This window comes from Stenella coeruleoalba (assembly GCF_951394435.1).
Source record: "Stenella coeruleoalba genome assembly, chromosome: 10".
Lineage (NCBI taxonomy): Eukaryota > Metazoa > Chordata > Mammalia > Artiodactyla > Delphinidae > Stenella > Stenella coeruleoalba.
In genome coordinates, this window is record NC_137156.1 from 22,780,157 (window position 1) to 22,796,395 (window position 16,239).

A 16,239-nucleotide genomic window follows, 5' to 3' on the forward strand; every position below is an offset into this window, starting at 1 on the left:
AGGCCTAAGAAAAATGCGTTGCTATGGCACCCGCTGCCGTGGGAGGCGCGGATGGGATGAGTGGCGTTGCTAAGTGACAGCTGGTCTGGCAAAAAGAACGGGGTCCCCGGGCCGGCTGCCGGGATGGTGGTGGGTGGGGGGCGGCGGTGGTGGAGGGGGGCGGTGGTGGTGGAGGGGGGCGGTGCGATCCCCCTAGACACCCGGGGGCGCGGCAGGGGAAGTAAAGATGGCGGTGGGCGGGGCGGTGGCGGGGGGGGCGGAAGTGACGTCGCGTGGGGCGGGTCCGGCCGCGCACAATGGGCCATGGAGTTCCCGTTCGATGTGGACGCGCTGCTCCCGGAGCGGATCACGGTGCTAGACCAGCACCTACGGCCACCGGCCCGCCGACCCGGAACCACAACGCCGGCCCGGTGACATCTCAAACCTGCCCCACGGCCCTTCTCTCCCGGTTCCTCTCGAAACCTGGTCCAGGCACCACGCCCCCTTCTCACTGACTAGTGTCTGCTCCTTTTGATGTCCTGGCTCGCCTTTTTGGTGACATTTGATCCTAGAACTGGTGGGGTAGATTGGGGCTTGAATCTGTCACCTTTCATCCCTTGGCCCCATCGTGGTTCCAACCAAAGGATGTGGTTGACCTGCCCTTCCTGCTTCCCCACAATAACTTCAAGGGAGGAGGGAGTGTACCACACTGAAAGGAGGTGTGGCAAAAGTTTGGGTTCCAGAAGAGTGGGTGGGAAATCAGGTTGGAAGATTCCGAGGTAAAGGCAGAGGGCCTGAAGTACTGAACTGGGGTTGCGGTTATCGCCCAGATTCCCAGGGAGTGAGTGCCCAGGACCCTCTAATTCAGTGAGTATCTGACTCTTGATCTCCTCTCTTTCTGTAGTGTTGATCTGCAGCAGCAAATTATGACCATTGTAGATGAACTGGGCAAGGCTTCTGCTAAGGTAATGTGGAGTCTACATGGAGTAAAGGGAGGCCTCTCTGGGGACAGTTGGTAAGGGAGACCTGGGTCCTGTGGAAGGGACTTGTAGAAAGTCTGTCTTCAAATTCCTGGCAGGCCCAGCATCTTCCTGCTCCCATCACCAGTGCATCAAGGATGCAGAGTAACCGCCACGTTATGTATATACTCAAAGATACTTCAGCTCGAATGTGAGTGCCAAATACCGTTCTACCCTATACTTAATTCCTCCCTCTCCCAGTCCCTCTCCCTTTTTTGATTCTACCTCTTCCAGATAGCTGCTAATTATTGTTATTTTCCCCAACCTACAGGGCTGGAAAAGGAGCCATTGTTGGCTTCCTTAAAGTTGGATATAAGAAACTCTTTGTACTGGTGAGTGTCATTGGAAACTGAAAGTTCATATGCCTTGGCTCCTGAGAACAGAAGTGCTGGAGATTGGAAGGTGGCAATGATGTCTGGGTCCTAGAAGATCTTTGTTGTTCTTTTACCTCTTAGGATGACCGTGAGGCTCACAATGAGGTAGAACCACTTTGCATCTTGGACTTTTACATCCATGAGTCACTTCAACGCCATGGCCATGGACGAGATCTCTTCCAGTATATGCTGCAGGTATTACTTATCTCTTCACCAGTTCATCCAAAATGGAGATCAAAGGCCCCTTGTCCTGAGTCCTTCCAGAGGCCCTGCCTCCCACCCTCCCACCCGCCATGTTCCCATATCCTTCCCAGGTGACTGGGTTCCTATTGGCCTGCTTTCCCCATGCCTGCTCCTACCCTGAGTCTCCTGTTCCCTGCAGAAGGAGCGAGTTGAACCACATCAACTGGCTATTGACCGACCCTCACAGAAGCTGCTGAAGTTCCTGAATAAACACTACAACCTGGAGACCACAGTCCCACAGGTTAGAGGTTTCAGAGAGTAGACCCCACTTAGCATTCCCACTGAATTTATTATTTTTTGTGTGGCAAACAAGTGGCACTTTCCATGCACTCCTTATTCCCTATTATATAGGCTTATTTTATACAGGTAAGTTCTGGGGGGGCAGGGTACCATCTCTCATCCTGCAGCTATTTCACTCTCATCTTTTTTTTTTTTTTGTGGTATGCGGGCCTCTCACTGTTGTGGCCTCTCCCGTTGCGGAGCACAGGCTCCGGACGCGCAGGCTCAGTGGCCATGGCTCACGGGCCCAGCCGCTCCGCGGCATGTGGGATCTTCCCGGACCGGGGCACGAACCCGTGTCCCCAGCATCGGCAGGCGGACTCTCAACCACTGCGCCACCAGGGAAGCCCTCTCATCTAGTTTTATTCTTCATCATGGGCTGTTGTGTACACCCAATAATATGTTTACGCCCCAAACATAATCAGCTCATTTTCATCTCCTTGTTTCCGCATAGACCATTACCTAGTCTATCAAGATTTAGTAAGGGCTCAGAATAATATACATTCCCTGTCCTCAGGGAGATTGGGTCTATTTTGGGGAAGGTGGTTTGTTTATAAGTAGATGCAATATAATGGTGCTAACGCTGTCCGTTCATTCAACATATATATATTAGAGTACCTGGCACTGTTCTGGGCTTTAGAAAGACTTTATTCAATGAAACAGATAAAAGTCTCTGTTCTCACGGAGCTTGTATTCTACGTGGGGAGACAGACAAACGTAATAAACAAGTATATACTATGATTGATGATAAGTGCTCTAGGAAAATGAGAGCAAGTAAGAAGGCTTGGGAGTGCCATGTGAGGATGGGAGTGTGTGGGATTGCAGGTTTAAATGGGATAAGCAGGAAAGGCCTCACTGAGAAAGTGTCACTTGAGCAATAACTTCAAGAGGTGAGACTATGAGCTAAGTAATATCTGGAGGGGGAGCATCCCAGGCAAAGGGAATGGCTAGTGCAAAGGCCATGAGGTGGGAGTGTGCCTGAAAAATTGGCTGGTGTGCCTAGAGCAGCATGAGTGAGGGGGGAGTGTGGTAGATGAGATCAGAGCAGTAATGGGGGAGGAAAGACATTTAGGACTCTATAGGCTATTGCAAAGACTTTGGCCTTTAAGTGAGAAAAGGAGAGCCATCAGAGGGGTTTGAACAGAGGGAGAATATGATGTGACTTACTTTAAACCAGAGCACTTTGCCTGTTAAGAATAGGTAGTAGAGGAGTGAGGGTACAAGCAAGTTAGGAAGCAACAATCCTGCTGAAAAATGGTGGTGGCTCAGTCTAAAATGGTAGCAGTAGAGATGGTAAGGAGTGGTCAGATTTTAGGTATTTTGAAGTTAAAGCAAATAATTTTTCTTGATAGACTGTGAAAAAAAAAGAGGGAGTTAAGGGTGATCCCAAAGTTGTTGGCCTGAGCACTTGGAAGGATGGCATTGCATTAACTGATGGAAGGTGGAGCAGTTTTGGGGAAAAATAGTAGGAGTCCATATTGAATATGTTAATTGGAGATGTCTGTGATGAGTCCAGGTTGGTTACTTCCCTGGAGTTCAGAGACGAGGTTCGGGGTGGAGAGTTTTCATCACACGTAGGGTACTGAAAGCAGTGAGACAGGATGAAACCGCCGTGGAGTGAGTCTCTATAAAGAAGTGGTCCAAGGACTTGAGCCCTTGGGCACTCTTGGAAAGTCAGGAAGGAGAAGAAGCAGCAAATGCAGCTGAGGAGTGACTAGTGAAGTAGATGCAAACTTAGAAGTAAAGTGACCTGCAAGGCCAGTGAAGAAAGTGTTTGCAGAAGGAAGGAATGGCTTACTGAGTCAAATGCTACTGATCAGTGAGGTAAGAAGAGGTCTGGGAAGTGACCATTGGATTTAGCTGCCTGAAGCCACTGGTGTTCCTGACAAGCGGTTTCAGCACACTCGTGGGTGGAAGCCTGGATGGAGTGGCTTTAGGAGATTGAGAAGCTCAGAACTGGAGGCAACAAGAATAGGCCACTCTTTTAAATGCTGCTTTAATGTGAACAGAAATAGAGCAAGAGCTAGAGGGGGATATGGATCAAGAGAGGGTTGATTCTTTTCAGTTGCATAAAAATGAACAGCATAAGAATGACTCAGTAGAAAGAAAATCTGATGTCAGAGAAAGTGGGAAGAATTGCTGAAGCAGTGTCGTTGAGTGGGCTTGGGACTGGGTTGACAAGCGAGCCTTGGGTAGGAGCACGGATAGTTAATCCCTTGTAACGTGATTAATTGGTGTGCTTACAGAGGGGGCATAAAGTGAGTTAGGCTTGACTTAATCTTGAAAGGTGTTCGTCAGGTGGACAGAAGTGGGCAGGCTAAGGTGCTTTTCATGTAGGAACCAGCACGAGCAGAGTCAGAGAGATATTAATCTACCTTTCAGGGCACTGCAAGCAGTTTTGTTTGGCTGGAGTGCTGGGCATATGCTTGTTGGGGAAGGATGAGGGTGGGTGGCTTGGTAGACATTACAGCAGGAGATAGACGGGTCTCCTTAGACTGTGCTCCCAGAGTAGGACATCATTTTTCCATTAAGAGGCAGCAGAGAGCAACGGAAGAAACACAGTATCCAGCATCAAATGCATTACCCAGGTAACATGTAAGAGCAGGGCAGTATAGAGTGTAAATAATATTGGGCTGGCCAAAAAGTTCGTTCCCGTTTTTCTGTAACATCCGTCTGGAAAACCCGAACGAACTTTTTGGCCAACCCAATAACAACTGATGTTTCATGAGCTCTGTGTGGTATCTACATGCATTATCTCTGTTGATCCTTGTACATTTCTTTAAGTAGTTGCCATTATTGACCCCATTTTGGGTTTATACAGATTAGTGACTTGACCAAGTTTGCACAGCTAATAAATGGTAGAGCTTGAATTTGAACCCATAGCCCCCTCTAATGACTACACTGTATTCCTGGCTGAAATGCCTCAACTAGAATCAGGAGTCTGGGATTTGAAACCCAGTTCTGCCACTTGTAGCTACTAGACTTTGGGCAAGCCATGTCTCCAAGCACATATATTTCCAGTTTTCCTGGGTATATACCTAAGAGTAGAATTGCTGGGTCATATGGTAATCCTGTGTTTAACTCTTTGAGGAACTGAGAAACGGTTTTTCCACAATGACTGCAACATTTTACATCTCCATCAGCAATGTGTGGTAGCTCTGGTATCTTGACATCCTCACCAAAATTTATTTTTCTTTGTTCTTTTTATAATAGCCATAATAATGGTTGTGAAGTTGTATCTCTTTGTGTTTTGATTTGCATTTCCCTAATGACTAATGATGTTGAGCATCTTTTCAAGTGCTTATTGGCCATTTGTATATCTTCTTTGGAGAAATGTTTATTCAAGTCTTTGCCCTTTTTTTAAAAATTAATTATTATTTTTGGTTGCACTGGGTCTTTGTTGCTTCATGCGGCTTTCTCTAGTTGCGGTGAGCAGGGCTGCTCTTCATTGCGGTGCGCAGGCTTCTCATTGCGGTGGCTTCTCTTGTTGTGGAACATGGGCTCTAGGCGCGCAAGCTTCAGTAGTTGTGGCACACGGGCTCAGTAGTTGTGGCTTGTGGGCTCTAGAGCGCAGGCCCAGTAGTTGTGGCGCACGGGCTTAGTTGCTCCATGGCATGTGGGATCCTCCCGGACCAGGGCATAAACCCCTGTCCCCTTCACCCACAGGCGGACTCTCAACCACTGCGCCACCAGGGAAGCCCCGCTTTTCATTTTCTTGATAGTGTCTTTTGATGCACAGAAGTTTTTACTTTTGACGAAGTGTAATTTATTTTTTCCTTTTGTTGCTTATGCTTTTGGTGTCATATTTAAGAAACCATGTCCAAAGTCATCAAGATTTTCCTCAATGTTTCCTTCTAAGAGTTTCACAGTGTTAGCTCTTACATTTAGCTGTTTGATCCATTTTTAGCTATTTTTTGGTCCAAATTAATTATCTTGCATGTAGATACTCAGTTATCCAAACACCAGTTGTTGAAGAAGTTATACTTTCCCTATTGAATGGTCTTGGCACCTTTATTGAAAATCAATTGACCATAGACACATGGGTTTATTTCTGAACTCTATTCATTCCATTGGTCTGTATGTCTATCCTGTGCCTCTACCACACTATTTTGATTACTGTAGCTTTGTAGTAAGTTTTGAAATCAGGAAGTATGAATCCTCCCCAAATTTGTTATTCCTTTGTTAATCTTGAAGATTATTTTGGCTGTTCGAGGTCCTCTGCAATTCAACTTTAGGATTAGCTTGTCAGGGTCTGAGATTTTGACTAAGTCTGTCAACAAGGACAGGAAGGCTGGCTTTCGTTCCTCCCACTGTGGATTTTCTAGCACAGGGTTCTATACGCAAGTATGTGCTGAGTGGCTGAATGGACAAATATATTTCGCTTGTTTCATCTTACAGGTGAACAACTTCGTGATCTTCGAAGGATTCTTTGCCCATCAGCATCGTAAGTTTTCTCACCTTGTGTGTGTTGGTCAAGCAGTTGGGGTGAGGGGAAGGAAGGAGGTGGATTCTTGGTCCCACCGGACCCCTCACTGAGGGGCACCACCGCTTCCTTCCTCACAGGGCCCCCTGCTACCTCTCTGAGGGCAACTCGACACTCTTGTGCTGCTGCGGTCGATCCTATGCCCGCTGGTAAAGCTGCATTGAACGGGTGGATCTGTAGTGCTGTAATGGCTAGTCACTCTGGAGGCCACTGGGAACTCAGTGCAATCTGTGGGCAGTTTGGGAGAATTCTAAAGCAACCCAAGTCCCCAGCAGACATTACCCATGTCCTCTGCCCTCATGGGAGCTCAGTGTATTTATATTTGGCAAGACTGTCAACTAAGCAAGCTCATTGGAAGCCTGTTTGACAGCTGACATTGATGGAGCCTCTTGCTGCTTCAGGCCCATCAAAATAGGCCAGAGTCATGTTCCTTCATAAACTCCTCAGGCTTCTGTCAGCCAGTGAGGGACAGGCAAGTGCAGTCAGCCCTTCCATTTCCAGTCATAGAATAGTGACATGAATGGTCCAAAGCTTAAATACTAGTTTTAGAAGATAACACTCAGAATTTGTAACATTTCCAACCAAATAATGAAATTGATCTGGAGAAACCATACCTAGGAGGTACTGAAATGCTGCCCAGGTTCCACATTCCATCCTCATCCATACACATGCTCCCTGCCGGGCTGAGCCCCACCCCTTCCTCCTTCTCAAGGCCGAGGGGCACAGCCTTCTGCTGGCCATGCTGTGCGCACTTGCACAGAAGGGCCCTTTGCTGAAGGAGCTGGCTCTGTGGCTAGCTCTCTCACCTCCTCGGTGGCCAGGAAACAGAGTAACCACCACCCAGACAGCAATCTCTCAACAGTGATTAGCATCCACCAATGTCAGGCACGGAGAGGCAGTTCAGATCCGTGAGCGGCTCTGCTTTCCAAGGCTTCCCCCCTCTAGCTCCTGCTGACCAAAGCTGTGAGAGGGAGAGAGAGCCAACAAGGACGGTGAGGACCAGGTCCACACGGGAGGGACCCTAAAGTTTAAGTGGATCCGCTGGGCAGTCTCTCATTTGCCACGCATGATGGAGAAAGAACCTCTTGAGAGGGAAAGGGAGGGGCAAGTGGAGAAGTGAGGAGGCTGGAGACAGGGCTGAGACAGTCCGTTAGCCTCCCATTTACTCTGTCTGGTGACTCCTTTCCAGGTGTCTGTGTTTTTACCTCATCCTTTTTTTCCCCTTATAAAACGTAAATCTCTTTCTATCTTTGCTCCGGAAGGGGAGGTTCTGCCCCACCCCAGCCTCCCCTGACCTCTCCAAAGCAATTCCTGATTAACCAAGGGCTTTGTCCGTCTCATCTAGAGGGACCTGGGGTCCTCGGTGGCCCAGCTGGGACCATTCCACTGCCCCAGAATCCCAGGGGGGCCTGACAGCACCCACTAACAGTAAGAGCTTGCCTCCCTTGGCTGCCCTTCTCTTGCATCTCCCAGGCCCCACAGTCTCCCCCAGATCTTTCCCCCCATCTCTGCATTCAGCCTACTCCTTCTGGCTCTCCTCAAAATGCTCCAGCCTTCCCCCCGAATTCCCTTTTGGTGTGATGGCAGTGCCACAGAGCTGCTTCTGCGGTGGAGCTGAAGTCTCCTTTCCCCGGAGGAACTGTGGTGTCAGGGATCAGAGGTTTGGGGTCGTGGGGGTAGTGAAGGGGTGCACAGTATGCCTCCTAATGCTTACCTTGCCTGTGTCCTCTCCACTGCCAGCTCCAGCAAGGAAGCTGCCACCCAAGAGAGCAGAGGGAGACATAAAGCCATACTCCTCTAGTGACCGAGAGTGTAAGACTGGGGTAGGGGGTCTGGGCCTGGGGGTGCCTTAACCCAGGGGAAAGATTTGTTCTCTCTAAAGGCTCTGATTTCTCTTTTTTCTACTCTAATCTTTGCTGTCATGACTCTCTTCCCTTTCCTTTTTCTTCTCTGTCTTGCTCTTTTTTCTCCCTCTCCCCAGTTCTGAAGGTAGCTGTGGAGCCTCCCTGGCCCTTGAACAGGGCCCCTCGCCGTGCTACACCTCCAGCCCACCCACCCCCGCGCTCCAGCAGCCTGGGAAATTCGCCAGAACGGGGTCCCCTCCGCCCCTTCGTGCCAGAGCAGGAGCTGCTGCGTTCCCTGCGCCTCTGCCCTCCGCACCCCACCGCCCGCCTTCTGCTTGCTACTGACCCAGGCGGCAGCCCAGCCCAGCGTCGCCGCACCAGGTAATAGGAGCTGGAGGGTTAGGGAATGTCAAGACTGTCGGACAGGGTGTTAGAAATGGCAGAGGGCAGTGTAAATCCATCAGAGACATGAAGCAATAGGACAGGAAGACTGGAGAGTCCTGGAACCTTTCAAGAAGAATATATTGGAAAGTATTTATGGGAGTGGTCTGGAAATAAATTACAGTGAAGGAGCAGAATAGGACTTTATGTAGAGTCTAGGGACTCTAGTTTAAGTGAGAGCTGGGAGGAAGCACAGGAAGAACACAGATCCGTTGGGTGGGTGACTGAGCCTCTAAGATTGGGGAAATCATGGTTTAACATTTGCTGGGAAGGGGCAGGATCTCTGACACAGTTTGGGGAGCCACCAGCCCTCGGTCAGTGCCTTGTGTGGCAGGAGCCCATCCCGGCAGGCAGAGAGTGGGCCTCTCCTTTTTTTCTCTCCCCAGCTTTCTCTTCACCTCTGACTTCTCTTTCTGTTTTTCTCTCCCCCCCATTTCCCCTCTCCCCTCCTCCTGTCCATAACATCCTTCCACAGCTCCCTTCCCCGCTCTGATGAGAGTCGATACTGACAGACAGCTAAGCCTCTCCCCTTCCTGGGAGACCTGGCAAGGGCAGAGACTCCCTCCCTGAGAACCCCAGACCGGATCTTCCATTGTATCCCCCAGCATCCAGGGGAACCTGACAGAGCCCATAGGATTCCCTCTTCCCCTTTCTTGGACAACTGGGTTGTCAGGGTCCCAGATGGCCTAATGCTTTGTAGCTTTTCTTACCATAGAAAGCACCCCCTGTCTCCTAACTCGGGCTCTGAACACTCTCCCACAGACAGCCCATTTGCTGCCAGACTTCTCGGTTGGGCGGCTCCTACTAATTATCCAGAGAAGCATAGTCTTGCTTGCAGTCAGATTCTAGAACACCATGGAAGGTCCAAGGGCCTCCTCTACCAGGGAAACCTTTTAAAGAGTCTTGTCCATGGAATGAATCTTATAGTCCCACTACACTGTCTCCTGGTAGCTCTAATACTGCTTCGTGCTACCGACCACAGCCACCCTATCAGCCTGCTGACGCCAGCCAGTGAGTGAGCTCTGCTTCAGAGCAGTCCAGTCAGGTAGGACAGGGACTTACCAGCTCCCCAAGGGATCCACTCAACATTGCCAAACTCTTAATTTCCACATGTTGTGTGTATGTGTATCTGTCAGGGGACCCCCGAGCTGACGTCTGCTATGAGGCTCTAGACTCGCCACACTACTACAGACACCACCACTTCCCCTGGGTCCAGGTTCTGTGAGGGAGTTTGTTTCTTGGCAGTAGATCCCAGCAAGCACCCTAGGATCACTCTTAGCCAAGTTTCAGAAGCTAAGCCTGAGTCTCAAGGCTCTATTAGCTCCTGGAATACGCTCTCGCAGCCATCCCTCCCCGGTCACTAGATGCTGATAGATTCCTGTCTTGTGAGATTGTCTTGAGATGATGGGGGAACTCCTCCTCTGGCCTTCCTTTCTTCTTTCCTCCATAGCAAGAACCTTCTTCCCTGCTCCATACCCAGGGTATAGAACATCCTTCCCCCTCCCTACCCTCTGGATGTGTGCTAGTTGATACCCCTACTGTATTCCCCGAAATCCTTGGGAGCAGGATCTCCCTCTCTTCTGACTCATTCCTTTTTCTTCTCCCTCTCAGTGTTGTCTGAATAAAGTGTGAATTCTTTTGTGTTTTTTAAATGGACATTTTCAATGATAAAAACTACAAAAGAAAAAAAAAAAACACCAAACAAACCTTAAGGTCTCAGCCTCGTTTGTGCGTCACCCCTTATTTTCCTGGGATCTCAGGACCTCTCTCCCTCTCTCTCCCTCACCTCTGAGATCTGCAGATCTTCCAGCAAGTAGCCTTAGAGCTCCCCTTGCAGGATCTGGTGTCTGCCTGTCCCCATCTTCATTGTGGGATCTTCTGCGGATTGTCTCCTCTCATGTAGTCGCTGGATCCCTCTGTGTAGCCTTCTATATCTACTCCTCCATTCTCTCCAGAAACCTCTAGCTCTCCCTAGTCACTTCTACCCTTTACCCCAGGCCAGCCTTTGCTGAGATGTTAAGATTTACTAACATCTCTGGGATCCACTAATTGCCTCCTGATAACAGTCCCCTAATTGTTTCCTGAATTCCTCTTCCCGCTAGTTCCCTGGCCTCTCCCTCACTAAACCCTTGGATCTCTTTCTCAAGACAGTCCTTTCCCTAAATTCAGCCTTACCACTCCCTATTTCCCTCTGGCTGAAGTATCCTAAAATTAAGGTAATCATGTTTTCCAAACCAAACATCAGGGCACCTGGTCCAACAAAAAAATATTTTTTTGCATATATGTGAATCTGGTTGTGTGTGTGTGGTGTGTGTGTGTGTGTTTTTGGCCGAACCACGCGGCTTGTGGGATCTTAGTTCCGACCAGGCCCCAACCAGGGATTGAACCTGTGCCCCCTGCAGTGGAAGCATGGAGTCCTAACCACTGGACCGCCAGGGAATTCCCCTGAATTTGTTTTTATGACATGATTTGGAGCACATTTGGCCTTACTTTTAACACATTACCTCAACTAGGAGTAATAAAGCAGCAAGTCAGGACTGCTTCAGAAAACCTTGGGGTATAAAATGAGCTCCCTTCCCTTTTCTGGGGCACAACTTAGATTAAAATCCCATAGGAATGATAACTACCCCTCTCTCTGTTCCTGTGCTGTTCCTTTTATTATTCTCCTGATTCCTCCATACCCACTCATCTTTCATCCTGTAGCCTTTTCCCCATCATCTCACATTTCTTCTACAGCAGGACTCCCGCAGGGCTGGTAGCCCAAAGCTGCAGCTATAGCCGCCATGGGCGGTTGAATTCCTCATCCCCCAATACAGGTAAGTTATTCATCTCCTTATCCGCAAATCAAGTAGGCCATATTCACTACCTACTCCAGCCTTCCCATGCACATGCCTGGTATTCCCACAGGCAACCAAGAACTGAAGCAGGGGGAGCAGGAAACAGAGAATAGGTGAGGTCTGACCCCTCCCCTACCAGCCTCGCACCACCTCTGACTCCTTTCCTAACATCACTCTCAGCTACTTCCTCCTCCTTAATCTCACTCTCTGAACTGGACACCAGCTCTTCCCACAAAGCCTTCCACCTAACACCCTACAAGCCTCTTTCCCCATAGGTTCGACTCGAGTGCTTCCCTTTGGCAGTCTCTGAGGGGTTTCAGGTTTGGACATAGCACTAATGGTTCCAGCCTCATACCCCATCATACATCCTCTACACAAGAGCCAGTCAGCCCTTTAAGAAGCTGTGATTTTTTTTTTTTTTTTTGAAGCTGTGATTTTAATTCTCCCTTTAGTACCCCTGTAACCCACTCTCCATCTCCCACCTACTAGGTCTGCCAGTGAGGAGCAGGTCTTGTCACAGCATGGGTCTGGGGAGGAACCCATGCACACGGTTCCTCCACAGGCCCACGCTCCACCAGCCCAGTCCTGGACAATGGGTGGGGATATGTTCAACGCCAGGTTCATTCGAAACTTGCAGGAACGTCGCAGCACCAGGCCTTGGTGACCGCAGCCCCCTCTCACACCTTCAAAGTCAGTATTATTTCTCTCTCACACAGGACCTAGCCAAAGCCCGCCCTCACAATGGATGTATCCATTCATTCATTCATTCGACAGGCTTTATTATCAGTGCCAAGTCATTTGTATCTTATTTTTAACCACAGCAATAAAGTATTTATTTTTATCACGAGAGCTACAGAAAACCGCGATTGTCATTATTTCAATCACACCCGTCACTCTTCGCGCGCCCCGTTCAGCCCCATCATCGCCCACTTTTGCGCAAGCGCCACAGGTGAGAGCAGTGCGCGAGGCCGCTAATTTACTGCGCAAGCGCTCTAAGGCAGCCTCCGATCCGGCGAGCGCAGGCGCACTTACTGCAGACCAGCGCCTCACCGCCTCCCTGGAACCCGCCGCAGTGCGCAAGCGCGCAACATCTCCGTTTCCCTCCCCTCAGCCCTTCACCCCCCCCCCCTTTTCCCCTTCAAGAAGCCGGCTCCGGGGCACGCTCACCCCTGTGAGGAGGCCGGACACGGGAGGTGCTCTCTCCATTCCCGGAAGATCATGTACCAGCCCAGCCGGGGGGCGGCCCGGCGCCTCGGCCCCTGCCTCCGTGCCTACCAGGCTCGTCCCCAGGTAAGAGCAGAGGGGAAGCGGGAGGGGAGGAGAGGGGGCGGGGAGAGACCCTCCCCAGAGTCGGCGTGTGGGGCGGAGCGCGCGCCCCGTGTCGCGCAGGCGCAGTGACGTCCCGCCGCTCCTTCCCACCTGTGCGGGGCGGCGCGTTTAGGGGTTAGGGGTCGTGGGGATCCGAGGGCGGCGCCGCCAGCCCTGTAGAGCACGGGACGTCGGTCTCCCGGGCCTGCGGGGGCAGGGGGGCTGGAAGCTGGGGCGGTGGGGCGCGTCCGCATTTCGCCCGCGTTTCCGCGGTTACCTGTGCCTGGAGGTGATTTGAAGGGCAGGGGGCGGAGAAGTTCGCGGCGCCTCCCGGGAGCCGACCAGACAGACCTGCGGGCCGCGCTCCGCAGCCCGCGCATCTTGCACCCGGATAGCGGTCCCGGCGGGAAGGCCGGCCCGGGTGGACCCTGTTCGGGCCCCTGTGCCCGGGCGGGCAAGATGGCCACGCCCCCGGCGGAGACGGCGCCTCCGGGACACCGTCGGGGACAGAGGTACCCGCGCGGCCCGCCCGCTCTCCCGATAATGAGACCCCTCGGGGGGGTTCGTTGGAAACGCGGGACTCGGGTCAGGCCTGACTTCGGGTGACCTCTCCCTCATCGCAGTTTCGACATCAGTAAACCAGGGGCATGAGGTCCAGCCTTTAACAGTCTCCTGGGCCTTTTCGTGTCATTAGAGGAGCCCGAATGATGAGCTTACTGCTTAACAGGTCGCAAAGTTTTATTTACAATTATTATCTCATATAGTCCTCATAATAACTCAGTGTGGTTTCATCGTCCTCGTTTATAGGAGGACATTCCCTCAGGCTGAGGAAATGAGATAGTGCCTAAGGTTACATGATAGAATTGGAACTCCAAAGTCTCCTAGTTCCAGTTGGATGTTAACTCTTCTCTGTATAACCTCTGCTTCACACACTCCTGGAGTTGTGTTAGAGGCCACAGTACAAGAAGACCTGTAACTTATTCATTCATTTGTTCATTCTTCAAATATGCACTCTTATGATTCTTGCTGTAAGAGAGGCAGACCTGCCCCCAAACGGGTTTGGAATCTTAAACGAATCTAAAAGTACTTGCTAATGTTTGGGAGAGGTATGTGTACTTTTGTCACAGGAAAGTGTTTCCTCCTGTTTTAAGTAGAGATGGAGATGAATTTTCCCTCAATAGTTCCATCTCTCCTGTCAGAAGGAGCAGGTGGGACTGGAAGCTTGTTAATGGGCAGTTTGGATGGCAGGGCATTAGGCAGCTGGATTCTTATCTTTTTCCCTTTTGTTCTTCCTCCTTAGGACCACCTTTCTCCACGGGCCCTACCATTCCCACCTCTTTGGCCTCACTCCGTGACAACCACTTCTCCATCTTTGCCTCTTTTCTGGTCTCCCCCACCCCCAAGCCCTCCCACCCGGCTGCTTCCCCGAGCTCCCCCACTACCTCTCCCTCAGGTCCAAGCCCTCACCTCACCATGGGTGGTTCTCCCCCCAGGAAAGGGGGAGGAGGGACCAGGACCTGAGTTACACAGCGGCTGCCTGGATGGGCTTAGGAGCCTATTTGAGGGACCTCCCTGCCCCTGTCCTGGGGCTTTGATACCTTTCCAAGCCTCTGGGACTGCCCACTCTTCCCCGGCCACTCCATCAGGAGATCCGAGTATGGAGGAGCACCTGGCTGTCATGTACGAGAGACTGAGACAAGAGGTAAGTCAGTTCAGAAGTGGCCTTTGTCCGAAATGGGAAGGGATGTAGGTAATTTTTAAAAATAGGGAGTCAGTCAACTGGATTCTTTCTGGGAACCACAAGACGGGCATATAAATATGTTATAAACATTTCCCAAGGAAAAGATGCTCCTCAGTTTGGATTAGGGAAGTTAAACGTGGGATGAGATGACCTTTCACTCATGAATAAAGAGACACTAAATATAGAAAACTGAGAAATAGGATCATCTTTTCTTTCCTCCTGGTCTGATGCCTTCTTCCACCTAGCTTCCCAGTCTCTTCCTTCACTCCCACGACTACACTCTCTACTCATCGGATGTGGAATTCATCAATGAGATCCTGAACATGCGTACCAAGTGAGAATCCACGAATGGGTAGGGCCTTGGGGAGGAAAAGGACCCAATGCTATTTTCACTTATTAGAGAATGTCCTAGGCTGCTTCTCACTGCTGCTCCCCATCCCACTGTCAGATACCAGTTTGGTTTTCTGATTCTGCCATCATGAGATTTCTTTCCCATTCCTTCCTCCCAGAGGCCGGACATGGTACATTCTGTCACTGACCCTCTGCCGCTTCCTGGCCTGGAACTATTTTGCACAGCTTCGGCTGGAGGTTCTACAGCTGACCCGCCACCCTGAGAATTGGACCCTGCAAGCCCGCTGGCGGCTTGTGGGGCTGCCCATCCACCTACTCTTTCTGCGTTTCTATAAGCGTGACAAGGAAGAGCTTTACCGGTAAGAGAAGTGAGAAAAGAAACGCACTACAATTTCCTAATCTTACCCTTTTGGGAATCTATGGTCTAGTCTTCTAGACAATCCTGGATCTACCCTGACTTGACTGCAGGCTCCTTGAGGGCAGGATCTTGTTTTTGTCTACTTTAATCTAACAAAAAATAGAGACTCTGAATATATGAGGAAGCTTCTGAACTCAGCTTCTTCATGTACATTACCTGGCACATAGTAGGTACTCAAATACTTATTGAACAGATGAAAATTCCCATCTCATAAGTGGTGCCTCACAACCTTAGGTAAAGTACCTGGTAAATTTCTGGCACAGAGTAGAATCCCAAGAAATTCTTAGGCTCAGCCCAAACCAGTGGTTCCCAAACTTTGCTGCACAGTGGAATCATTCAGGAATCTTTTTAAAATATCGGTGCCAGACATTCTGATTTAATTGGGCCAGGGGACAACCTCAGGATTTTTAAAAGATCCCCAGGTGATATAATATGTAGTAAAGTTTAGGAACTACTAGTTTAAACAAATGCTTGAATTAAACTTTGGGACCAGTCCCCTTCTCCCTCAGTGAGCCTTTCTCCCTTCACCAGGACCTATGATGCCTATTCCACCTTCTACCTGAATTCCAACGGCCTCATTTGTCGCCATCGCCTAGACAAAGTGAGTCCTAGGGCTGTGTAGGGGTGGGGTGATGGGGTAGAACATCCCACCAGCTGGCATTAACCTTTCTCCTGCAGCTGATGCCTTCACACTCACCCCCAACGCCCGTGAAGAAGCTGCTAGTGGGAGCCCTGGTGGCTCTGGGGCTGTCGGAGCCAGAACCCAACTTACACCTGTGTTCCAAGGGCTGATCAGGAACTGGGGCAGAGGCAGCACGGAAGACTTGCTACGCACAAGAGGAGGAGGTGGAGGTGGCCAAAGACCTCAGGAGCCAGCTTCCTCCTCTCTTCTCTCTTCTCCTTTACTTTCCATCTCATGCTG

General features: G+C 50.4%; 2 protein-coding genes across 6 annotated transcripts; both read left to right on the top strand.

The window, feature by feature from the left end:
• Positions 1-264: 264 nt before the first annotated feature.
• Positions 265-12,321, top strand: ATAT1 (alpha tubulin acetyltransferase 1; the record flags this gene model as incomplete). Of its 5 annotated transcripts, none has more annotated exons than XM_079934066.1 (13): positions 265-410; positions 884-944; positions 1,058-1,149; positions 1,270-1,330; positions 1,454-1,567; positions 1,755-1,856; positions 6,293-6,338; positions 6,458-6,526; positions 8,118-8,189; positions 8,359-8,602; positions 11,399-11,478; positions 11,570-11,612; positions 11,989-12,269. In XM_079934066.1, 13 exons carry the CDS (start codon positions 304-306, stop codon positions 12,161-12,163), a joined length of 1,266 nt encoding a protein of 421 aa, XP_079790192.1. In that variant the 3' UTR covers positions 12,164-12,269. The 5 variants fall into 5 exon arrangements, with proteins under 5 accessions (XP_079790192.1, XP_079790193.1, XP_079790191.1 ...); XM_079934068.1 differs by lacking the exon at positions 265-410 and adding an exon at positions 496-698; XM_079934067.1 differs by lacking the exon at positions 11,570-11,612 and having other exon boundaries at positions 304-410; positions 11,989-12,321.
• A 307-nt stretch (positions 12,322-12,628) lies between these two features.
• On the top strand, positions 12,629-16,203 carry LOC307193248 (uncharacterized protein C6orf136 homolog). Its single transcript, XM_079934896.1, has 6 exons — positions 12,629-12,789; positions 14,108-14,509; positions 14,794-14,882; positions 15,058-15,258; positions 15,849-15,918; positions 15,996-16,203. The coding sequence occupies exons 1-6, from the start codon at positions 12,718-12,720 to the stop codon at positions 16,107-16,109; spliced, it is 948 nt and encodes a 315-aa protein (XP_079791022.1). The 5' UTR covers positions 12,629-12,717; the 3' UTR covers positions 16,110-16,203.
• Positions 16,204-16,239: the final 36 nt, after the last annotated feature.